The 25,887-nt window shown below is 35.2% G+C and overlaps 1 protein-coding gene and 1 pseudogene across 2 annotated transcripts in view; one reads left to right on the top strand and one right to left on the bottom strand.

Moving 5' to 3' along the window:
- SLF2 (SMC5/6 complex localization factor 2) overlaps window positions 1-24,525 on the bottom strand; it is a 47,565-nt gene extending 23,040 nt beyond the window's left edge. Inside the window, exons 1-11 of one of the 2 annotated variants that reach the window (XM_077125750.1) lie at window positions 24,206-24,525; window positions 21,442-21,485; window positions 20,174-20,904; window positions 18,842-18,899; window positions 13,209-14,197; window positions 12,176-12,246; window positions 10,100-10,222; window positions 9,527-9,694; window positions 8,487-8,589; window positions 3,375-3,450; window positions 1,921-2,062 (exon numbers count right to left, since the gene is read on the bottom strand). In XM_077125750.1, the coding sequence (XP_076981865.1) occupies window positions 1,921-2,062; window positions 3,375-3,450; window positions 8,487-8,589; window positions 9,527-9,694; window positions 10,100-10,222; window positions 12,176-12,246; window positions 13,209-14,197; window positions 18,842-18,899; window positions 20,174-20,904; window positions 21,442-21,485; window positions 24,206-24,345 (2,645 nt within the window). In that variant the 5' untranslated portion in view covers window positions 24,346-24,525. The remainder of the gene's footprint in view (window positions 1-1,920; window positions 2,063-3,374; window positions 3,451-8,486; window positions 8,590-9,526; window positions 9,695-10,099; window positions 10,223-12,175; window positions 12,247-13,208; window positions 14,198-18,841; window positions 18,900-20,173; window positions 20,905-21,441; window positions 21,486-24,205) is intronic. The other variant, XM_077125751.1, reaches the window with a different exon arrangement.
- On the top strand, window positions 2,677-3,288 carry LOC143654561 (large ribosomal subunit protein eL30 pseudogene; annotated as a pseudogene).
- Window positions 24,526-25,887: the final 1,362 nt, after the last annotated feature.

Genomic DNA, 25,887 nt, shown 5'->3' with positions numbered 1-25,887 from the left:
TCTTACTCAATTTTTACATCTCTAAGTTTATTTTCTTGCCTAACTGCTCTGGCCAGTTCCCCCAAAATAATATTAAATAACACTGGTGAAACTGGATAGTCCGAATTTTTATTTTTATGGGAATGTCTCTGTTATTTCCCTGTTAAGCATGATGATGACTTTCAGATTAAGCCAGATGCTAAGAATGAATCTAATTCAAGAACCATCAAAACTTTGAAAGAATAAAAAAAAAAACAAGAAATGATACTGAACTTATCAAATGAACATTAACTATTATAGGTAAATTTGTTTAAAGTAACGTTTCAGAGTTAACTGGATATCAAAAACATTTATTGCGGGCGGGCCACGGTGGCTCAGCAGGTAAGAATGCTTGCCTGCCAAGCCCAAGAACCTGGGTTCGGTTCCCGGTGCCTGCCCATGTTAAAAAAAAAAAAACATTTATTGCATTTATCTTTTGAAAACAGAGTCCCACAATCATGTAGGTATAAGAAAGCTCATCAAAGCATATTATAATAGCATAAAACTTGGAAAAACTTCTACTCTCAGGAACTGGTTGAGTAAAAATTAAGGTACACTCATGTAATGGCATTCATTATCATGTTCTCATGATAATAAATTTTTATGCTTAATAGAATGTGGTCATGATGTCTTAATTATTTTAAGAATTTAGAATTTACATGTGCATCTATAAAATAGTAATATTCAGCAGCATATAATTTTGTTAACATAATTATATTAGTTAAATGGTAATGTATATTTATAATTTTCATATATTTAAATGTTAATATATTGAAATGAATTCAGCAGTTTAAGTATGTTATGTATAAATATATTAGTTATTAATTTAATATAAAGCAAATAATTAAGCTATGATATAGGAATTAAAAACAAATGCCAAATTGTTATGTTAATATTTTACATATTGATAATATATTAATATATTAATCAGAGCCTAAACCAAATATGTTATTATTGTCATAAAAGTAAAGACATAAGACTGTGGTAGGGATCACATAAATCTATACACGTGAACACACACATATGCATGGGTGCCTATAAAACTAGTAAAATCTGAGTAAGGTTGATGGATTGTATCAATGTCAATTTCCTGGTTGTGATCTTGTACCATAGTTACACAAGATATTACCATTGGAGAAAACTGGGTAAATGGTATACAGGATCTCTTTGTATTATTTCTTATGACTGCGTGTGAGTATACAGTCATTTCAAAATAAATTTTTTTGTAAAGTTATGACATAATAACTATGTCGTTTAGTGTATGCAGAGGTAATATTCTGGAATTCTAAGATCTTAAATCTCCTGATTTGAGCTGCTAAATGTGAACATAACAAATCGTCTTGAGGCTTTAGAAACAGGTTATTGGTGGCTGCCAGATAGGGCAAAGAAAATATCCTAATATATTTTACTCTATGTTAAATGGATAGCAAATATTAGGTTCTTGGTTATATCTACTACGATTCCGGGATCTCCTGGCCACATTTCTAGTTTCTCTATATACAAGCTGGCAAGGAAAAAATGGTTGGTTCAAAATCAGACCTTATATCAACAATTTGAATAGGCAGTAAGAGAAAAATGTTTATTAAATATAATTAGTGAAAACGGCCTAAGATCCTGGTTTTGGTTAAACCACACAGATAAATATACACAGAAAGAAAAGGCTGGAAGAAAAGAGAATAAAATATCAACATTTTTCTTTAAATGGTAGAATAAGGGTGATTTTTATTATTTCCTCTGCATGGTCCAAGCTTTCCATAATTAATCTGGATTAATTTTATAGTCAAAATAAAATAAGAAAAAAAGTCCAATCTTTCTCTTGAAATATTTTAGAATATAGCATTTCCTCTGCAAAAAAACTTTAAGTATGAATGATATAGTGCTAACAGATAAAAGAAAACTTACACTAGACTGTCTTCATTAAAGTCTGGCTGAAGATTCTCCAGAGGAAACAAAGATCTAAAATCAATTCCCATATTGAAAAACACAGCTGCTATGTCAGACAATGATGGGATCCAGGGCCAAACTGGTGAGTCACTGAAGGTATCTGGTTAACAAAAGAAAATATCTTATTCCAAATATTGGGTCCACATATCTATTGTTAGTTATAAGGTGATAGTCTGCATGTGGAATACAGATTATTACCATTATTTTCTAGAACTTATAGCTGTTGTTTATATGCTAACAATGCAGCTAAGTTAAATGAATAATCATAGGAATTATAGCTTCCCAAATAAATGTGAAGGAAATGATATTTATGAAGAAAAATACCTGAATGATGGCTAAAAAGGGGGTAACTCAGAAGTAAGACATTTTCAAATGATTGGAAATACTGAAGTTAAAAATCCTAACTACTGCTAACACAGGAAGGTTTATGTCATCTTCAGTATCCCTATAATCTCAATCCTCAAAATTGGTGAAGCAGGTAAACCACTACGCTCTCAAAGGCTTTTGGAAAAGCAAATATCACACTTCTGCAGTATATACTTTCAGTCTTCTCAGTACATTATTAGTACAATACTGTTGCTCATTAATAAGCCAATTAAAATAAATCAACTAAATGAACTTAAAACTATTTCTGCTTACCCAGTAAAGTAAGCCATGGCTTGGAAAATATTAGATAAGGAATGCCACTTGCAAGATCTTAGATTCTCTTTCTCAATGCAACTAGAAAAATGTAGATGCTCATCTTTGCATTGGAATTTCATTTCATTATTAAAGACTTGATTACAAAAATAAATTACATTTGTAATAAACCTTGACAAAAATAAATTATATTCAATAATTCCAACTATACTAACATTTAGCAACAAGAAAGAAACTATGTCTTTTCTTGCTCCTTAGCCATCTTGGTGGCTGCTCTTAATTGGAGGCCATCCTGCACCTAAGGCAAGAAGACGGTGTCTGCAAAGAAGACCAAAAAGTCGCTGGAGTCGATCAACTCTATGATCCAACTCATTTTGAAAAATGCAAAGTATAGCTGGGATACAAGCAGATTCTGAAGATGATCAGGCAAGGCAAAGCGAAACTAGTCTTCCTTACCAATAACTGTATAGCTGTGAAGAAAATCTGAAGTAGAGTATGCTATGCCCTGTTGGCCACAACTGGTGTCCATCACTACAGTGACAATAATAGTGAATTGGGCACAATGTGCAGAAAATACTACAGAGTATACACACTGGCTATCATTGATTCAGGTGATTCTGATATCATTAGAACCATGCCAGAACAGACTGGTGAAAAGTAAATCATGTAAAAATTTTCTTTAATAAAACTGGCGAAAGCTTTTTTTAAAGAGGCTATGTAAATAGAAACCAATAGTAAAACCACTATTAATTACTGTACATCTATACACTTACCATTTCGAATTGTTATTTCCATCAATGTACTTAAAATCTGCACTGAAACAATACAGTCTGTATGAACCGACATCATCTGTCAAAGGTACATAAATGATAGGGTAGTAAGAGAACATGTGAGTATTTACTATTTGCCAGGCTTTATGTGTATTTTGCTTAAAACTTACAAATAACTCTATCATAATCTGTCATTACACATACAAACAAAATTGGCTCAGAGAGATTAAAACCCTAACCAATGTGATATATATGATGCATGAGGGAGTTGGAATTTAAATGCAGGTCTGATTCTGAAGTCAGGACTCTCACCATTCTAACATGCGACTTCTTTTTACAACTTCCACTTAGTTAATTAGAAAAATGTAACACTTGAAACTGTTAAAAAATGCTTCTGTAGGTTGTTACATGACATGAAACACAAAAACCATACAGGAAAAAGCCACGAGATTAATCACATCACTATCATAGGCAAAAATCAAACTGTAAACTGGTAAAAATATTTGAAAAGACAAGGTGCAAATTAATATACACCTATAAACTTTGAAAATGATGTTCAAATCACTAGTAATAAAAAATGCAAAGAAAAACAGTAACAAAAGATCATTAGACAAGACTGACAGAGAACAAGAACATTGTTAATACCCATTGTTCACAAGAGTATTAGGAAAAAAGGAACCTTTTGTACCACTGGTGAGTTTAATTCAGTAAAATCTTTTAAATAATTTGGTTACATTTATACAGTTATTTTACTTATACTTAGATCCGGTTAAGCCTTTGTACATACAAAAACCTAGATGCAGAGGTATAAATTTACATACAAATTTTATAACAATTTTCTGGGAATAAAATATGAATTAAAATAACAGACAACCTTGAAAGTCAAGGAATTCATTATACCTAATGAACTGAAGTGAAAATTACTAGTTCTTTAAAATATATTGTTAACTTTTCCTAAACTGAAATATATTTTTATAAACTAATGTCAATAATCTGGTTATGTTTAGAATCCTAACTGGTTTTCATCTTTATAACTGGTAGTACAGACCTTAAGTATTTAGAAAAGGCTCAACTGGATTTGTGAAAATTCATTTTCTGTAATTGGCCTAGAGCAAAACAGATTAGTTACCATGTATTTATTGTGCTAATATGAACTGAAACTTACCAAAGCAAAGTACATAATTTGGTCTTGTAGAAAAGTTCCCTTGAAAGAAGACCCTCTTTTAAATAAAACTTCCCCCGAAAAAAAAAACCACAAAAAAACCAAACAAAAACAGAAAGCAATTTTAAAGTGGTTTTATAGTAGAAAATATATTTCCTGTGTCTTTCTCCATGGATTACAATCAATTTAAATCTAACATTTAAGGGGAATAAGGTAAACTCTAATTTCAATAGGGATATGGCCTGTGCCATTTTTGTTGCGAAAATAACCTTATGTGAACAAATATCTTTGCTATTATGTTTGTGTCAAGCTCTATCAATAGAGGGCATTACTATTCACAGGGAGATTGGAGAAAACGTTTATTCTGGTAACAATCATTTGGGGGTGTGTGATGAATTCTTTAAGTGGGCAGTACAGTAACCTAGGATAAGTAGTGTTAGAGAAATGCACATAACAATCTGATGTCTATCAACTGGAATTGGGTTAACTAAATCATTTACAGTCCTAAAAAAGAATATTATAAAGCAATTAAAAAGGATGATACATATATATTTACTTCGCTAAGATGAAAAGATTTTGACTTAATGTTACTAGCAATAAACAGGTTATAAAACAGTACATATTTACTTTATGTTAACTTATATAGCAATCTTTGATGCAGAGAGAGTTCTAGAAGAACACTGACCAAAATGTTATAACTCTTGGAAATTACTACCTAGGAGGAGCTGGGCCTTCTTTTTCATATGTCCTTTCCATTTTACTTGAACTTTTCATGATCAACATGAATTCCCTTTAAAAATAGTATTAAGGAAAAAAATGATAAAAGAACTACACTCTTTTCAGGTCTACTAATTTACAAAACTAATTAGGACTATCACTTTAAAATGAATTCTGATATTAAATTATACATTCTAAAAAATAATTACAAATTGGTAAAGATTCCCCATCATGCGAACAGTTTGTGGGGGGTGGGGGGTGTTACAGGGTCTGGGAACCGAACCTGGGTCTCCTGCATGGAAGGCGAGCATTCTACCACTGAACCAGCGTGCACCCCAGTACTGCTTTTTGCTCCTGACAGATTCAAACAAATATTTCCTCTTTGTCCCCATACTGCTTATAACAGAGCTGATCATTGGCGTATATAAATTAACCAGTGCTTTGTTGTCCTGTGTTTTAACTCATCAAATATATTTTTCATTTTCTGTCCATTCATAATACCATTTATAATAACTTTATTCAATTTCCCTTGTGGAGGACAAGAAATTTCTACCCTTTTCTTCTTTGGTTTTCTTTCCTCCACTTCTGACAGGGTGGTTCCTTGTGGTCTCTACCATCTTTGAGGATCTGAGGAGCTGGAGATGATTGGGGGCCTTTGTTTTCCACGTTTGTTTTTTGATTTTGTGACGTACCTGCTACAATTCCTTTAGTATCCCCCACTACCTGGGAGAAGCCCTAGCACCCAGCAAGCACTCGTGTAGGCCACACCCAGGTTGGGTGATAGCAAGCAGCTGCCTGGGCCAGACCTCTGTGCCTGAATTTTTTAATTTTTAATTTTTTAAATTTTTATTTATTTAATTTTTAAAAAATACCAAAAAACACCAAATGCAAACATTCTTAACTTTTGATCATTCCATTCTACATATATAATCAGTAATTCACAATATCATTACATAGTTGCATATTCATCATCATGATCATTTCTTGGAACATTTGCATCAATTCAGAAAAAGAAATAAGAAAACAGAAAAAAATTCATATATTCCATACCCCTTACCCCTTTCACTGATTACTAACATTTCAAACTAAATTTATTTTAACATTTGTTTCCCCTATTCTTTATTTTTATTCCATATGTTCTACTCATTTGTTGACAAGGTAGATAAAAGGAGCATAAGACACAAGGTTTTCACAATCACACAGTCACATTGTGAAAGCTATATCATTATACAATCATCTTCAAGAAATATGGCTACTGGAACACAGCTCCATATTTTCAGGCAGTTCCCTCCAGCCTCTCTATTACATCTTGACTAACAAAGTAATATCTATTTAATGCGTAAGAAAAACCTCCAGGATAATCTCTCAACTCTGGAATCTCTCAGCCATCGACACTTTATTTTGTCTCATTTCACTCTTCCCTCTTTTGGTCGAGAAGGTTTTCTCAATCCCTTGATGCTGAGTCTCAGCTCATTCTAGGGTTTTTCTCAATCCCCTGATGCTGAGTCTCAGCCCATTCTAGGATTTCTGTCCCACGTTGCCAGGAAGGTCCACACCCCTGGGAGTCATGTCCCACATAGATGGGGGAGGGTGGTGAGTTTGCTTGTTGTGTTGGTTGGAGAGAGAGGCCACATCTGAGCAACAAAAGAGGTTCTCTTGGGGGTGAGTCTTAGGCCTAATTTTAAGTAGGCTTGACCTATCCTTTGTGGGGTTAAGTTTCATACGAACAAACCCCAAAACTGGGGGCTCAGCCTATAGCTTTGGTTATCCACACTGCTTGTGAGAATATCAAGAATTCAACTTGGGGAAGTTGAATTTTCTCCCTTTTTTACCATTCCCCAAAGGGGACTTTGCAAATACTTTTTTATTCACTGTTCAAATCACTTTGGGATTTACTGGGGCATCACTCTGGACAAACCAACAAAATCCCATGTCCTACTCAAGGTTCCATGTACTTAGGGTGTTCAGTTAAGCTGTCTACATAAGTTGTATTAGGAAACTGTGCTGAATTTTAATAATTAGAAATACGTGGGTGGGGTATTTGGGTGAGCTCCTCCCTGGAAATTCTGCTGGAGAATGTATCCATTTATGGGGGACACTAGGAATGAAATTGATAAGCTGAAAATCATTCAAAAAAAAAGATGAGGATAGCAAAGGGATTGGAAATTGAAAACAAATCCTCCTACCCCACGGTCTTTGCGCCATCTGCTGTTCTCTCTGCCTGGATCACTCTTCTCCCACACAGCAGTAAGGCTCATTTCTTCACTTCTTTTAGATCTTTACTCAAATCTGACCTTATCAGCAGGCCATCAATTAACTCATATTAAAAAACAGCAAACCTTTCCTCTCCCTGGTAATTCCTTCATCTACCACAGCCTACTTCAATTTTCTGATAGCACCTATCATCTGAAATAACAAACACACACACAAATAAAAGTTTATTCTTTAAAAAAAAAAAAAAAAAAAAAAAAAGGGCGGGCCACAGTGGCTCAGCAGGTAAGAATGCTTGCCTGCCAAGCCCGAGGACCCGGGTTCGATTCCTGGTGCCTGACCATGTAAAAAAAAAAAAGTTTATTCTTTGCCTCCTCTATACCAGAATGTGGGCTTAATGAGATCAGGGACATGGACACTGCTTTTTTTTGACACTGCTATTTTTTGACACTGCTTTTTAAACTACTATTATCTCGAGTGCCTGGCACAGAGTTTATACTCAAAAATGCCAACTGTGTGAAAAAAAATGAATGAAGGGATATACAGGAATATCTCTCCAAATATGAGTTTCCTTGAAATTCTATCATAAAGCCCAGAGTAGTAACTCCATATTCTTTTCCCACTTCTCCCTTTACATATAATGGTTACAGTTCTCTGATACCATTGATATAATTAAGCTAATTATAATAAAGGATTTGTACCCCCATAGAAATGAAAATAAAAACACATTTAGGTATATAAACACGAGAAGAGCCCTTCTAAAACTAAACTGGCAATAGTAATTTACCAGTGTGATCAAATTTCTAGGTACAACTAGATAATATTACTATCCATCTATCCTATCATTTCTTTATAATCCCTTCATATTGACTCTTTTTACCTCATTCTAATTCACTGAAATCATGGATTTGATGTGCTACATTTACTTTTTTCTCTAGTTAGGTGCAAACAAAATTGTACTTTTAAAAGTTTATAACTAGGAAATACATAGGAGGCAACCATGACCCCCAAAACATTTCTCTTACCCGAAACAGCCACTTTAACACAGGTATGGGACACTGGACATAGTGATAAGCAGAGGTAAGGAAGCCTTGTGTGGTTAAAAAAATCTGATCTGTTTTTCCTGATCTGAAAAATAAAGTGAAATCAATATGACTGTTACCTTTGTGGCAAAACCACCTCACCACCTCTACCACCACTACCACATCTGACATAATCAGGGAAATAAGTAAGCAAATCATCCTCAGTCCATGAAGGTGGACTTTATGTCAATGTGAATAGGTTACTCATAAAAGGAATTCAACTGATGGCCTAAGCTGTTGGTTTGGCTCCAGACTTAACTGGACAAATCTACATTTGCTGGCAGTGTTGAGAGGGAGCCTGTAAAGTCTCAGGCTATCTCTTGCTTTTTTGTCAGCCCGGGTATATACTTCCATAAAACTCATAGGACTGGAATCAGTGTGGTCTCCCTGGACCTGAGATATCATGCACTGAGATGAAATCAAATTTGGGCATTGTGGCAGAGACTGCTACTTACATATTCTAACATCTATTCTTGCCTTCCTTCTTGGTAAGAGAGCCCTAATTTTTAGCCAGGCACATTGGCTATCTGGAATAAAAGTCACTCACTTGTACTTAAAATGTGGCTATATTACTAAGTTTTACTCATTAACTGTAAGAAGAAATGCTGTGTGGGATTTCTGGAATATTGAAAGCAGGAGTTCCAGTAGTACCTGGAGTACCTGTGCTGAGGACTGTGGAGCAGAAGTTATGATATAGTGAAACCAACACACCAGCTTTGGACTTCCTACCTCTGAACTTCTTTCACATATTAAAAAATATATATTTCTTATTTAAGCCCCAGTTACTCTGACAGCCACTGTTATTATATACTGATTTTAATCCTAATTAATAAAGGCATGTTATATACTAAATTATCCTACATTGCTTCCTAAAATAAGAATACACAAAGAGTAATAGAGTAGGAAACTGGATGGTCAGTCATAAGTCTTTTAGAATAGTTTTTTATACAAAAAAAAAGTAAAATGTCAGTTGTCCTACTTACTTAAGAATAAGCTTTTCTACAGCACTTTGTCCAATAAAACCAGAGTCTCTTAAATCCAGAGTATACTGATTGAAAATTTTTCCAGAATTGTGGAAATGGAATATTTCTTCACCTGGATGATGATCAGGAATAGCATCAATTGTAACTGAAAATTTCTTTAGAAATTCCCTGAAATACAAAAAATAATAATAATAATAAAGAAAAAAAGATCACTGAATACCAAATAGTTACATCCCATATGGTTTTGTACCTTAAAAAGTTGGGTTCAAAGAAAACTTTTTTTAGTACAATGTTAAATCCCAGAACAGAAGAATGGCATGAGAAAAAGTACATTTTGCTCCTCTCACTTTTTGGTAGTCGCTACTATCCCAAAGCCACTAAATGTGTCTGTGGGAACAATAATAAATCAGGAGAAAAGACAAAAGGTGAACTTGGCTCTAACATTTTGTCTTTCTAATCCATCAGAGATGGGTTACAATGCATCATAAATTATTCACTAAGTACATAACCATCAACAGCCATTTAATTTACAAAAACAAAATCTTAAACGTTTACACATGAAAAATGCTTTACCTGTGCTCTTCTAAAAGGCCATCTTCATCATCCGTGCTGTCCTGATCACCAATTCTGATTGGAGATTTAATGCCTCGACCCTGCCGTATGTCTTCCTGTAGCTGCTTCTGCAGTTCATCTAGCCTGAAAATGGAAAGAATGCTACAATAAAAATAATTTATCTTAAAAAGAAAATCTTTAGTTTATGTATAAAAGCAGCACCCATACTAAAACCATATTTAATAAGGATTTTTAAGTAGCTTGTTAGATGACAAACTTTGCTATAATATGTGTCAAATCATGTTTCCCAAATACATCATGATATAGAATATAGTATACCTTTCTTGCCAAAAACACAGAACATCTATTTTAGGTCTTGTACTTTTACCCAGCTACCTGTATGGCAGTAGGACAGTGTTCCATTATACACAAGACTTGAATTATGTATAATATATTTTTAATCAATTCACAGATTTAAATCTATGAAATAGCTTCAGAGGAATAATCAAGCCAGTGCTTGCTTGACTGAATAACTGGACACCCTAACTTAACCAAGTTGACACGTCAAATTATCACAGGAGGGTTGGCAGTTAATACTTCACAAATAAATATATACTATGGTTTTTAGATTTGAATACATTTCTTAACAGCTAGGATTTCAACAGTGATCTGTCCAAATAATTTAGAAAAGGGAAAGAAAAAAGGCAAGGAATAAACACCACTGATTTGATTATCCCCTCTAATCGTTAATGCTCATCTGACTTCTAGTAGACCAACAACCTGGTTTTCCAGCAGTAGCAGCAGTAGTAATCATCATCACCAGAAAACTTAACAGTGGGAAGTAAAAACCTAAGCATTTACTATATGACAGGAACTGGGAAAGACTTTGTTATTATTCGTTTAACCCTCACCACAACCCAGTGTGATAGCCTATTATACCATTTTATAGATGAGGAAACAGACATTAAAAGGGTTAAGCAATTTGCTCAAGCTCACAATGTGAGAAGCTGAGATTCAGGGCCAGACAAGTTCTTGAGTCCTTGCTTATATGCCACTCCAATATTAAAAAGTCATTTTAACCAAGGTTCTTATTCCCAACCCCAGCTCCAAATACCATTAAAACTAGGTTACTTGAGTATAGAATAGTAAATGACCAGCAAATGTACTGGTCTATCACTATCAGAGTCAATCATCAAATCAAATGAATACCTCTGCCTTTAGTCTGTGTAATGTTTAATTTTAAATAAGAAATTTCAGATTTCTCATCACAGATCACATGAATTCATGAAATGCTAAAATAATTTTATAATGGAGACCATTTCTCTAGTTAAACTAAGAGAGGAGAACAATTATGACCTATTAGCTGCAAAATTCCTATACTTATCCACTTATTTATCAACTTGAGGACACATATACCAACTTCTACATAATCAAGCCAGTTGAGCTTTTAGTGAAGTTCTCTGAGCTAGTTTTGAAGATACTCCTTGAACTAATAAGGATTATATTTTCCCACTGTCATCAACAAAAGCAGTCTGTAACTAGTCACATAAATTTCATTAGGGTCAGTATTAACTTTCACTTCGATTATTGGGGAGGATGGTGGGGTTTCATAATCCTAAATTTTTTCCTCACAAGAGTAAGTTGATGTAGAAATACTATGTCTGGCTATGCTGGTTTTAAAACCTGGACCTGGTGGGCATACAAACATTTTTTAAAAATTTTACCTGTGCTTTTGATTAAGAACTTCGGCTATCAGATACCAACTATAAGTAACAAGGAATTTATAATATGAGTTAATACAGTATACCATAAAAAATTGGACCTTGTGACCTAGCCTGTGAACAAGATAGAAACCCCTTATTCCTAATAAAATTGACAGCAGAAGAACTGCTATAACAGTATCAGCATAAAATGCATGCTTATTTCTCATGATATTTAAGTCAATTAAAAGGAAGCCACAGATAAGAAAGCAGAATGGGGGTATTCCAATAGGACCCAGAAAACCTGTGATAAATGGCTATGTAAGGTTAGTCTTGAACAAATTATACATCAAACAAGGAGTATGTTAAATTTAGTAAATTAAGCAAGCTAACTAACCTTTGTGTATCTTCCATCTCCTTCACTAGGCGCTCTAAAGTATTTGTATAAGTTCCACTATGAACATGTTCCTAAAACAAGAAGAAAATTTAGAGATACTTTACAAAATTATTATTCAGAGTACTAAAGATTATTTTCTAATTCAATAACCTGGGCCAGGAGGATACCTTTATGAAACGAGAATTTGCACCATCATGCTTTAATTAAATCTATATTGCAAGCAATTCAATTTTACTATCCCTTAGGAAAGGCACTACTTATAAATCCTTGCTAGCCTTAGTTACAAGAACTGATTGCCAACAAGGCTTAGTAACTACCCTGTCTTTATTTTTAAATTCCATTTTAGTGGAATCAAACCACTAAGCTTTAGATGTCACTATGGAACATCAGCACCTTCCCCACCAAATTTTACAGACATCTTAAAATTTAATTTAGCTAATTCCCAAGAAAGAATGAAGCACTTTATAAATAAAATTGCACACCACAATTAACAACATTTCTACACTCTACCTTCATTTACAGCAGTGGTCTCCAAAGCAGGGGGTGTGCAAGGTGATCCATTGGGGTGCAGGAAGAAAATAATAGAACTTCTATTTATATAGAACTTCTATAGAAACTCCAGTAGAACTTAGTCTATAGTAACTTCTGCATAACCGCCATAGGAAAATACTTTTTTCCCTCTTTTTAAATTCTGTTTTTGTATGCTTTAGAAAGTACAAAGTAGTATAATAACACATGTATATAATCTCTAAGTGTATATGTAATTGGGGGCACATGCTCAATACAATTCTTTTTTTTTTTTTAAACTAATATAAGTACGTGATCAAAAAAGTTTGGAGACCACTGATTTACAGAACAAAACTAAAGATACGGAACCCTTACTAGCCAAACCCAAACTGTACCAGTTTCAGTTCAATTATGAGTGGTAACAAGTAGTGAAATTTTAAAGCAAGTTTTAACAATCTATCCCTCTTTCACTAATCAGTCCATCTTTGCTTCTTCAAGTAAAGATAAATGTCACAGAACTACTTACTGTATGTTCTGATGACTGAGGTCCAGGCCCCTTGGAAAGAGCAGGAAGCTTTCCTGTAGTTGCAGGAGTCTGACTGAAGTTCAAAGCCATTATTTCTTCCAAAGATTTTAATGTTTCCTCTTCCTCATCACTGTCTAAGTTGTAACCTAAACTTTCTTCATCACTATCAAAATCACCTCGTAGTTTTTTCAGTGCATTGATACCTGCATTGGAATTTTCTGAACTCTCTTTATCTGAAGGGGCTTTATCTGAAGGTGCTGTAGGGTTTGGGACACATGGCACAACTTCCAAAGCAGCTGGAGGAGACTTGGCAGGAGTGCCATATTCTGAACACAAAGATCCCCCAGAAATTTTCCCTGAAGATACATTAGAATCAGCCTTATTAGTCTTTGCTTTGTGTTCCTTGTGTTTGGAGGACTCTGCAGAATGCCCAGAATATTCTCTAGATGAGGAATGCTCCTTATCTTTTATAGGGACTAGAAGAGTGCAATTTTTAGCATTTAATGGTACCCGAGAGGTACCAACACTTGGAACATGGGAAAGTAAAGGCAGAAGTTTTGTCTCCTCTGATGTCACAGATCTAGCAGTCTTATTTTTCTGAAGGTTGTTATCTTTTTTAACTGAAGATATTTCCTGAGGTAAAGGTAAGTGGGGTTTCTGCATCTTAGTCTCTTTGGTACTTGCCACACGAATTTGGTCACTACTCCTGAAAGAATGGTGGCCAGAATCTGAAGGTGCCAAGCCTGCAGGGGAGCGATCAGTTTCATCATATGGCTCCTTGGAGGATATATCTTCCAAGCGCAACACATCACCAGGTGTCTTCAGGGCAATATGTCTTATAAATTTCTCTTGCCGATGTGGTCCCTCAGGACGTTTCTCAAGGAAGGGCTCTTTTGCCCTTGGTATTATAGCTTCTCTTGTGCTTCTCAGATCTGAGTCCACAGAGTTCCTTTTTCTTTTGTCAGGGAATTTATTCTGCTTAGAGCCTGCTAAAATTTAATTTTTGCTAGATTAGTGAAAAGTGTACTTTCCTATCTCAGTAAAGCTTATGCATTGAATGTCTAGAACATCCTGAAGAAATGTTTAAATTCTAAAAGATTAGACTGAGATTATTCATCACACATGGAATGAGGAAAAAAAAAGTCAATAGTATCATTTATTAACTGATATATATGCTCATTAACATACCAAAGCTATTAAAGTTTACTATCTTGCTAGAATTAAGCTACCATTCTCCAAAACATAAAAAATTGCCTATTTATACCAAGGAAAGGATTCCAAAGATACTTTCCCTCAAAATGGATATATTCTTTTTTAGACTGAGAACTACCTAGTTCCAGAAACGCAACACTTCCACATCTAAATTTCTAATTCCTTAAACACATGTAGAATAACTAGTTGAAGGCAGACAAATACCAATTCTCAAAAAAAAAAAAGAAAAAAATCACCCAACTCTTTCCCTGAGTATTTAATTACTATTTATTTCTCTCCTATGTATCTCTCTACATTTCAGCTGTCTATGTGTTACAAGCCCACCCAGAGGCATTTAATAACCTCATATATATGCATTATCTAGTTCTTTTAAAACTGCTTTTTAAGCTTAAAAGAGCAATATTTCATTAATTCACTCATAAAAATCATTACTCATTAAAATTCACTGTATATAAAATCAACATTCTCAAAATCAAATTTCCCTAATCAGGTATCTTTCTGTACATGGACACATCTCCCCAACAATTTGATTTAAAAAATAAAAACAAATGTGAGCCAAGAGTTAAATAATTATTATTTGGATAGCTTAGCCAACACATAATCTTGAAGATTAGCCAATCAGTATATAAAGAAACCAATGCCTCTATTTCTGTTATTTTACGAATTTCTCTCATATGTGAAGAAATCATTCCATGCCCTCGGAGTTTTCTGGCGTTAAATGTCTTATAAAAAAGGACAGGGGTCACTTATAGTGACTTATAGAAAAATCAAATGATGGAGAAAAAGACAAGATTTGAGGTATACCCACATTGATCATCTTAATTTTAAACTTTGGGTTACAAAGGAGATAGCTAGAAAACTAAAAGACAAATACTGTATGGTCCCACTGATGTGAACCGACATTCGAGAATTAAACTTGGAATATGTCATTGGTAACAGAGTCCAGCAGGAGTTAGAAACAGGGTAAGATAATGGGTAATTGGAGCGGAAGGGATACAGACTGTGCAGCAGGACTAGATACAAAAACTCTAAAATGGACAACACAATAATACCTAATTGTAAAGTAATCATGTTAAAACACTGAATGAAGCTGCATCTGAGCTATAGGTTTTTGTTGTTGTTGTTGTTGTTTTTTTGTTTTTGTCTGTCTGGTTGTTTTTTTTTTTTGTTTTTACTATTATTATTACTTTTATTTTTTTTCTCTATATTAACATTCTATATCTTTTTCTGTTGTGTTGCTAGTTCTTCTAAACCGATGCAAATGTACTAAGAAACGATGATCATGCATCTATGTGATGATGTTAAGAATTACTGATTGCATATGTAGAATGGTATGATTTCTAAATGTTGGGTTAATTTCTTTTTTTTCTTTTTTCCGTTAATTAATTAAAAAAATAAATAAATAAATAAAAAAGAAGATAGCTAGAGAGATGCCAGTTTTTTTGTTTCATTTTCCTAAAAAAGTCAGACAATTTACATACAGCTAGTAATGATAAGAAATTCCTGCTTTGCTCAAGAATTGAAAACCTATTCAGGAGAAGAAAGAAATTGTGAGTAAAGTTTAGGATAAATCAGGTTATTAAGAGCTTTTAATATCTGGAATTATAAGATGAATTGGTATTACAGGTAGGCTCCTCTTTTACAAGCTCTCTAGGACAGGAGATTAACTACAAACATTCTTTTTGTACCCCTTTACCTCCTGTTGACTGAATGACTATGGTTTTTCAAATATCTATTAATATATTAAATATTCAGATAGGAGAGGGATTAAATCTTTAAAAAGAAAAAAATGGAGGAATCTCAATGTCCACTAGAAGACTGATTATTTATAAATTATGGAATTTAATAGGAATGGATTAAATTTTACCTCAGAATTAGTCAAAGGACAGGGCCTTGAAAGACCAAAGAACCAAATGTCTCTTCTATCAACATTTCTGAAATCCCCAAATTTGTGTGTGATTAATGTTGCTGTGATTATGTACATCATCACCACAAATGACAAGTACAATAATAATATGAACAAGGTATGGCATTTGGATTTTAATATCAGATGAGAAAAGTATTCTTAAGGTTATCTATCATGAAAAACCCCCTTATGTCCTTTCTATACTTAAATTCTGTCAGTCAACAGAACTATATATATATTCATTATAAAAGTAAAATGCTGTAATTTTTCTATTTTTATTGTGAAAAATAAGATAAATACAGAAAGGTAATAAATTTCAAAGCACACTGAAACAATTAGTTATAGAACAGATTTCAGAGTTTGGTATGGGTTATAGTTCCATAATTTTAGGTTTTTCCTTCTAGCTGTTACAAGACACCGGAGAGTAAAAGAAGTATCAATATAATGATTCAGCAGTCATACTCATATGTTAAATCCTATCTTCTCTGTTATAACCCTACCTTCTCCTTTGATCTTTCTCCCAATCTTTAGGGGTACTTGGGCTATGCCCATTCTAATATTTCCACGTTGGAATGGGCTGTCGATAATATGGGATAAGGGGAAGGAACTAGTTGATGTTTTGGAGAGGATGGCCCCTGTGGGTTTCAGGACTTATTTGGCCTAGGAACCCACCTGGAGGTTGTAGATTTCTGGAAAGTAATCATAGCGCATGAATCTTTGTAAATTCTCAGGTAGAGTCCTAGGTAGGAATGTTTTTGGTTGGGGGCTGGCAAACCATAATAAAAACGCTGTAATTTTAAGTGAGGACTATGGAATATATGCACAAATGTTAGAAATAAAAATATAAGTAAAGACAACCATCTTCAATTTGCTTTTGAAATTATGCAGAAAGCACCTACTCCAAGTAGTGTTCAAAAACTTCATTATGTGGGACTGTGTAAATGAAACTATTTCTGCAATCACTGATGAAATCTAGAAACCCAGATACTGAAGAGAAGAATTTTTATCTCAGTCATTAACAAAGAAAAAAGAAAGCTGAATAACTTGGTGGCAACCAAGCAGCAGCCTCTTAAACTGGCAGAACTAGCCTAAAAATATTTTGTTCTTCCACTCACCTCAGTGCAAAGTGATCATATATTTGGTGTTATAAGTGGACAGTAAGTGAATGCAGGAGCAATCCCATGGTTGAGAAATTATTATTCATATAGTATGTCAAAACTGACTAAAATTTGATCACTAAAATCAATAGCAGTGTAAAAATTAAAGTAAAAAACAAACACCAAAAACTTCAGGTTTACTAATCTATTCTAGAATTTCCTTCTGTGATGGTGAAATATGGTTACAGTTTTGCTTGAAGACTGATTTTAACACTTGGGAACATTTGCCCTAGAATATACACAAAATGGAATATTACATGGAACCTGAGGAATAAGTAAGACCTTTGTCTCTTTGTACTTCTGGGTTTTTTTGGGTCTGTAAAGGTAACCTGCTTATAAGGTTGTAGGGGATCTAATGAATTAAAAGCACACCGAGGGCAGGCCTCGGTGGCTCACTGGCAGAGTTCCCACCTGCCATGCTGGAGACCGGGGTTTGATTTCCGGTGCCTGCCCATGATAAAAAAAAAATAATAAAAATAAAAAAGCACACAGAATAGGGCATGGCACATATAAGTGCTCAGTAAATGTTGGCTATTATTATCATTACGTCAAATGTATCTTGCTGAGTGGTGAAATTTGTAAAGTCTGTTTTCAGAGTTTATAGTCATCTATAAACTATATATATAGTCCTATATTTTTTAAAAAATAAAAAAAATCTAATTGACTATTTGAACATAAATTCTGATATTAGTATTACATACTAAACTATTACCAGTTATTATTTCGGGGGCGGGGGGAGGGACTTTCATTATCTATCTTATAAATTTGTTTGAATTTTACAATGTTCTACTTTCTAGTTAAAAAAAGATACTAAAGATACTTTAGAAATTTAATTAACAGTAGCTGTCTGTTTTATACCATTTTTTCAACTAACAGTTACTAAATGTCCAAACTACTATCATGTAGGAGTCCTTGAAATTGGTATTAAAAAGGGATCTTTGTATTTGAAATATTGGGAAACACTGTTTAGGGTCATAATAACAGTTTCAATCTCATATAAAAAATTTCCAACATGATACCAATACCTCAGATAGTTAATCCACAATTCTAAGAATATAAGATTATACTTCTTAATGTAGCCAAGGATTCAGAAGTAGAACACTGAATACCAAGATGAGAAACACACTGATAAGAACTTCTGGAGAAGGCAAATAGGAGTCAAGACAAACAACAGGTTACATAAACTAAATTTAAGGACTGTTCTTTTCAAACATAATTTTACCAATGCTCTTAACTAATCAGACACTCAATTCCTCTCTAGGAAAGGAACTGGACATTTAAATGAATTTGCTTTAAAAACAGTACCATTAAGATGCAAATTTATTTTATAATCTATAAATTTAATATTTTGATTGTACCTGAAGCAGGTTCCCATGAATCAGAGGATGATCTTTTTCTTGAAAGGTGCCCATTTTCCTATTAACAAAATGAGGAAAAATTGTATTAGGAGCGGGGGTAGTACAGAATGTGAGCTTTTCTTCATAACATTTAACTATGGATATCTAGATTAATTAAACAACCACCTATATGCGAAGGTAATTTCCAATTTCAATAAAATACTTAAAGATCTTAAGTTTTATCATAAAAAGGGCATTTTTATTGTAAAAATATAAAAATGAGGTCAGCTTTCATAATGCTAATTTAGAGATTTATATTAAAAACTCAGTATTAATATTATAAAGCAGTAATTCAGAAATACCAAGTCTAATATTTGCCAATCGAATGGATATAATTCACTTTTCAATACTTCTAAGTACTGAGGTACCATCAAACACTGAAATTTTATAAAAATGGATCAGATGCTATTTTACTGATCATTAGTGAATATGACTGATAAAAGTTCCAAACTCTTGGCAAGTGAGCCTTAGGGTTTGCAAATGTATTCCCTAGCAATACACAATGGAGCAACCTCTATTCACTCCTAGAATTTCATAGTTTGGTTTATTTTTGTCCTATTTGGCTTTAAAATCTCATAGCACCTTATCAATGCAGTACTTTCTTGATATTGGATCTTCCTTTACTTGCCCTGTAAGCAAAAGCTCTTTGAAATGGATAAACTTGACTTTCTAGGGGAGAGGGACTATTTTTATGCTAATTTGAAATAAATTTGATCCATTTTGAAAGGAGAAATCTGATATTAAGATATATTAGGATAGTAGGTTTTCTAAGTCACAATCACCTTCTAAGTTTTCTAAGACACATAAGTACAACGTAGAGAGCTTGTTAATCAGATTGTTGGGTTCCACCCCCAGTTTCTGATTCAGTGGGTTTGGCGTGGGGCCTAAGAATTTGCATTTCTAACAAGTTCCCAAGACTTGATGGTTGATATTTCTGAGTAATGAGAATTACTACTCTAAACAATTTCCTGTTTTAGATTTGCCATTCCTCAAGGGTGCCCCTTGCCTAATTTAAAAATGACTTTCCTTGCCTAAAAAAGATGCTTATTTTCCTGATTAAGAAAAGATCTTTGTTACTGGTCTGAAGAAATTAAGTATACAAAACATTGAATAGTTACTTAACTCGATGATGAATAGCTGGAAGAAATCTAGTGAAATCAGCTTCTACACAAATTGTGCATGGTTTTTTCCTTAAAAAAGGTACTAATATGATGTAATAGTTGTTACATACTTTTAGCACTCTAAATACGATACAGCAGTAATCAAAGCAAATTCAGTAACTATTGCACATACCAGGGTTGAAAGATTACTGTTTCCAGGTATGACTTCATTTTGCTTGCTTTGTTCATGCCGTGGTTTAAATTTTCTTCCTACATTAGAGGATTTTAAAGAAAGATTGCTTGCTTCTGAGAAAGAGTTTTCTGAGTTAATTCTCTGCTTATTTTGCTCCTTTCTCAACTTCTTTAGTTCTCTTTCTCTGCAGTAAGATGCTAGTGATGACTGAAACTTAGCTCCAAGTGGGCTTTCTCCTGGGTAGTGCCTCGATAGGCTGCTCCTGCTGCTAAGACTTCTGGAGCCGTTTTTGAAGATGCCAGCTTCTGTCACTGTGGCCTTTTTGGAGTCTGCATTCGTCCTATCTCGATCTCTATCAATCCTTTCCCTGCTACTTTCCTGAATGAACACCGACTTCCTTCTCTCTGGAGATCTATGTTTTTTCTTTACTGCTTTCATGTCTTTTGACAAGTGATAAGAAGGAGTATAGACGTTTGTAACCCCCTTTGGAAATTTGGGGGCTAGTGACATACAAGGCCGGCGTGATTCATGAACACCACGGTCTTTATGGTGCTCTTTAACCCCTTTCATGAAAGCCTCTAAAATAGGGCTCTTTTCTGATGGCACCCTTTTGGGTTTAGATTTTTTTGGTGAGGATAATTTTCTTTCAAATTGCTCTGTCCCAGTGATGGACAATCCACTTCCTTCATATTTGATGTTTGATTTTTGTGGCGAATCCAACATATGTCTGTCTAAATAGACAATTAAAACACATATAAATAGCATGCTATTAAAAATAACATGAATATTAAACTACACAAAAGCTAGCACAAGATTTTCAAACTGATTCTATTTGTATGATGATACAATTTTACTGGGAGAGGTGTAATAAAAATTACGACACGGTTTATTTGTTAATAGCCTTAGTTTCATAAAACTCCCTTTTGTTAAATCATGCAACCTCCCTATGGCTCTATTTATAAGATAAACTACTGTTTTAGAAAATCTCGATAGTATTCATCATAAACATTAAATTATTCACTGAAATAACATTTTAAATGTAAGAAAGCATAACAGCAAAAAGACTTTCTTCATGATGCTTAGAACTCAAGCTTATTTTTATAAAAAACATTGCATCTTCATTATACTTTCAATTTCGAACAGTATGTTTAATCAAATGAATGTGAGTGTTTAGAATAGGTTTAAAATTTGAATCCTCTCCATTCCCTGCCTTCCAAACAAACAAACAAACAAAAAAACAGCAAGAAATGCTGTAACAGTATACATACCTTGTTTTGAAGCTGGTTTGAAGAAATCTATAATTGACTGATTCCTGAAAATAGAAGCATAACTAATGTGGTATCACATAAGCGAATATCAAAACCTCAATAATTCAGATGAGAGAATGCTGATCAGATTTACAGACTCTAGGCTAGACTTCACTGTCTGGTTTAAATAATCAAGGTCTGACACTAGCAATAATGCTTTGCTAAGATGATAATAAAAAATGAAAATATAATTCACCACTTCCAGCAAAAGTTAATTTATACAAAAACAACTGTGAATCCAGGGAATTTTTCCAGAGCATTTTTTAGAACTGAGTGCATTGCAACCTGGCAGAATGGAAGATCTTGGGGCCAGGGATCTGACCCTACCCCTTGATATCTTCCAGCTCTTGGTACAGAATAGTATTCAATAGATGTTTGCTGAATGAATAATGGAAATTATAAAAACCGAGTAAAACTCGAACAGTCTGTAATTCAGTAGATGGGAGAATGGCAGATAGATGGTCTGGTGGGTCTAGGCAGGCACGTGAGGAGTGTACTGGACAAAAGGTATAAGGTAAACCACTAAACTTATACTCCCTCTTTCCAGACTACAATAAGAGTTCATCTAAATTACAGTAGAAATTGGAATGAGTTTTCATAACTAAGTAATAAATGTTTCAAATTCTTAATTTCTTAGGGATATTTAATTTCTTACTGTCAAATTCTTAATTAGAAATATTCTTAAATATCCTAAAGATAGTTACAAAAATAACATATTACCTTGGAAAAACATAAATATAACAGAGAGAAGGAAGTTAACTAGTAAGTAAAGGGTAATAAAAACCAAATTGCTTTAATCTTTAAGGATTTCCATACCCTAAAGTGGGCACAAAGCAAGAAAAGACCATATTATCAGAATTTGTATTCTGATTTGTGTCACAAAAGGAAATGTTATTATATGCAAAGCAAAAAAAAAATTAACTTCCTGGTAAATTATGCTCGTGCTAATTTTACCTGAAAGAAGATAAGCAGTAGACTAGAGGATTCCCTAAACATTCATCCAGTATGAAATTGGAATGTGCAGGAAAAACGTAAAAGTCCAAGTCCCTTGAGGGTTTAGCTTCTACATTAGAAGAATGCAGAAGTCCACATTAGAAGGGTAATGGTTAACTAAGAATCCAAAATGTTTGTAGAAATGCTAAGTGGTTATGAAATGAATATGAATGTCAGGCTAAGGAAGAATCTGTGCATTTGCTCACAAAAAATAAATTATATTGGGGGCGAGCCACAGTGGCTCAGCAGGCAGACTTCTTGCCTGCCATGCCGGAGACCCGGGTTTGATTCCCGGTACCTACCCATGCAAAAAAATAAATAAAAAAAAAAAATTATATCAGGCAAATGAACTCTACTAGAGAGTAAAGGAAGAAATGCTAGAGGCCTGCAGAGGGGTGAAGGATGAGCCTTTGGTTACTGGTTGAAGAAAAAGAGATGGGAAAGGTCAGCGAAGCAGTTAATTCAAAGCAAGATAATGGTGAAGGTTTTTATATTAATTTTAAATAACTTTTTCCAAAATAGTGGATTTCAGTTCCTTTTTGAAGGATTACAGAGTTTTGGGTGACACATACAAGAAATTCTGTAAAATAACCATGAATGTAACTTTCAAGAAGGAATAGTTTCCTAACTTCATATGCACAGAAATGCCCACTAATTACTTATAACTAATTCTTAAAAACACAAATAGCCAACATTCACAATAGCTTCAAAAACCCTTATCGAAACTTTTGGGACCAAATATGTTTTAGAATTCTGAATTTATCACATTTTACAAAGGGCTTACTTTGGATGTATTATGTAAAGCCCCCAATAGGGTGTGGGGCTGTACCCCACAATCAAACATTAGTATTTCTCCAGCAAAACTTATGACTATTCACACTTGATAGAGACCATAAACGGCTATATATTAGCTCTGGTCAAGTTTGGCTGCTCAATGAGATTTGGTGCTAAATCTACTGAAAAGCTTTGGTTTTCATAGTTTTTTAGCTTCCGAATTAAGATAAGGGATTATGGACCTGTACTGCGATATTAGAACATAATTCTGTTAAACTTCTGCTATGAGATTTTTAAGCTTAAAATAAAAAAGACAGTACCAAGTGCGTATAGAATTTAAACATGTTTTATTTAGGAAGTCATTTGATAAAACTCTCCATAGCTCTCAGAAAGTTGGTCTAGGAAATCTTCACAAAAAAATTGGCCTCTGGGGAGGTGTAAAGTTACTGAAAAAGAAAACACATCACATTCCAAACCTGCATGTTCTTTTAAGTATGATTTACCGTGTATACTGGACTATAACGTAATTCATGGACAGATTACCCTCATTACATCTTACATAACTTCACCCACACTACAGAAAAGGTTTATAGTGTTAAACCACAGGGATCAGGAACTTACAATGTAGAAAAAACAAGTAAATAATGTATTAAGCGGGTAGGGCCTCGGGCCAAGCTATCTTAAAGGATAAAAATCACATTCTACCTAAGGCGGATTCCCCGTAGCCACGCAGGCTTATAACCACTAGACCAAGAACTGCTTCCCAACTACAGAAAAAGAAACTCGCACTCCCAGAAACCCCCGCGCGGAGGCGGGGCGGGGTTTTTTGCCAGGCTCCGAAATGCCGAGGCCTGAGATCGCGGAGGATGGCGGGAACTGGAAAAGTGGTCGGCCGCTGTCCTCCCCTCAAACCCTTGTCCCCGCGACCCGGCCCCTTCTCATGCCCTCTGCACGGTACCTGTCCCCAGGTCTCTCTGTTCTCTTTCCCGCTGCAGCAGAGACGGTACTACCGGGTCTCAGATGGCAGCGCGGGGGCGACGACCCCGGGGCTGGGGATGAGGGGAAACCTGGCCTAGCGAGCATGCAGCGCCTTGTCATGTCGGCGCCGCAGGCGACGGCGGCATGAGCTGTGGCTGGAGAAGTTGGATGCGTGGCTGCCGTCTTGCTGCTGGATCTTGGGGAGGCTGTCGGAGCAGAGGTGGGCGGCACCCCCTTCTCTCTTCATGGCGGGTCTCTCTCTTCGGAAGTGACTCGCGTGTGAGCGGGAAGGAACCTGAAGACCAAGATGGGCGGGTCTTACTCCAGGCGTCGCATCTTCATTGGCTGGCACGGCAGCCATTCCGGTAGTGGCGCAAAAGAAAGCCGCATCTTTCAGGGGAAGGCGGAGTTTCTGGAAGGAGGAGGGGAGGAGGAAAACTGCCCCTTCCCATCCCGTCACGTGCATGGGGGCGCGCGGGGCAGCGTTTGGGCCGCGTCGGCTTCAGCTGTGAGCCGGGGTGGGGAGGCTCGGGTGGCCGCGGGCTCTGCAGCAGCCGGCGACACCCGCCTGGTGGAGGGCGGAGGGCGAGGATTGCAGAGGCAAACCCGAGCCGGGCAGCTGTCGTCTGTGAAAGATGGCCAACAGTTGGTCTTCCTGTGCCACACAATTGTGCATTAGAAACCCCCAACTGTTCATTATCTCGCCTCTTTAGCATTTTAGGCCAGGGTGCCCTAATGCTGTCAGCCTTTCCTTCGTAGTGTGCAGTCCAATCTGAAGACTTGCCCATTCTGAGAGCGTACTTGTTAAGTGTTTGTGATACGATACGTCCCTTACCCCCCTCTCTTATTAAGAAGGGGGGAAAATCATTGAAAAAAAAAGACAGTATTCCACAAAAACATTTTGAGTTTCGGCTGCTGAAATGAGTTATCCATGAAGTCTTTACAGCCGTCTTCCTTGGGGTCTTTGAAAAGAACATGATGTCACTCTTCACTTATTCAGGTTATGTGTAGACAGCATTTATTAGCAAAAGCTGCCAAGTCTCCGATCCTCCTTTGTAAAGGGCTTGTGCTTTGGAGGCTGCTAGCTAAGGTTTTCCTTACTAGCTAAGAGATTGCTAAGATTATTTCGCAGCCTCAGTTTCCATATCTATAATAAAATGGGTTTAATACTCACTTGTCTGGGTAATTGTAAGCCATAAAAAGAGATAAGGGATGTGAACTGCTCATTCGAATTTCTCATGTAATGGATACTCATGAAATTATAGTTCCCCTTCGTTTGGTTTCTAGACAGGCTCTTACACTGAGTTTAACTTCCTACAAAAACTTTCAGAGACAGGTCAAATATTGTTATAATAGTTATTACAACTAGAATATCAATCTCAAGGATACCCGAGCTCTAGTTGACAGGCTTGTTCAATCATTTGGATGGTATGAAATCTTAAATGACTCAAAAGCATTTGGACAGGTCCTTAAAGTTTATTGCTCTGAGATTTAACTGCGTTTGTAGCTAGGCATGCCTGACTGACCTGAAATTCACCTCTTTCCCTTCCCCATAAGCTCTCAGGAGGCAGAACTAATGAGTAGTAAAGTGACCAAGAGGCTGACCAAGTGGAGGATGGAAGGTGAACTGAATATACAGGTCTGTCATTCATCCAAAAACCA

The sequence above is a fragment of the Tamandua tetradactyla genome, chromosome 13 (assembly GCF_023851605.1).
Source record: "Tamandua tetradactyla isolate mTamTet1 chromosome 13, mTamTet1.pri, whole genome shotgun sequence".
Lineage (NCBI taxonomy): Eukaryota > Metazoa > Chordata > Mammalia > Pilosa > Myrmecophagidae > Tamandua > Tamandua tetradactyla.
The sequence above is the reverse complement of the archived record's forward strand: the minus strand, read 5'-3'. Positions and strand labels throughout refer to the sequence as shown.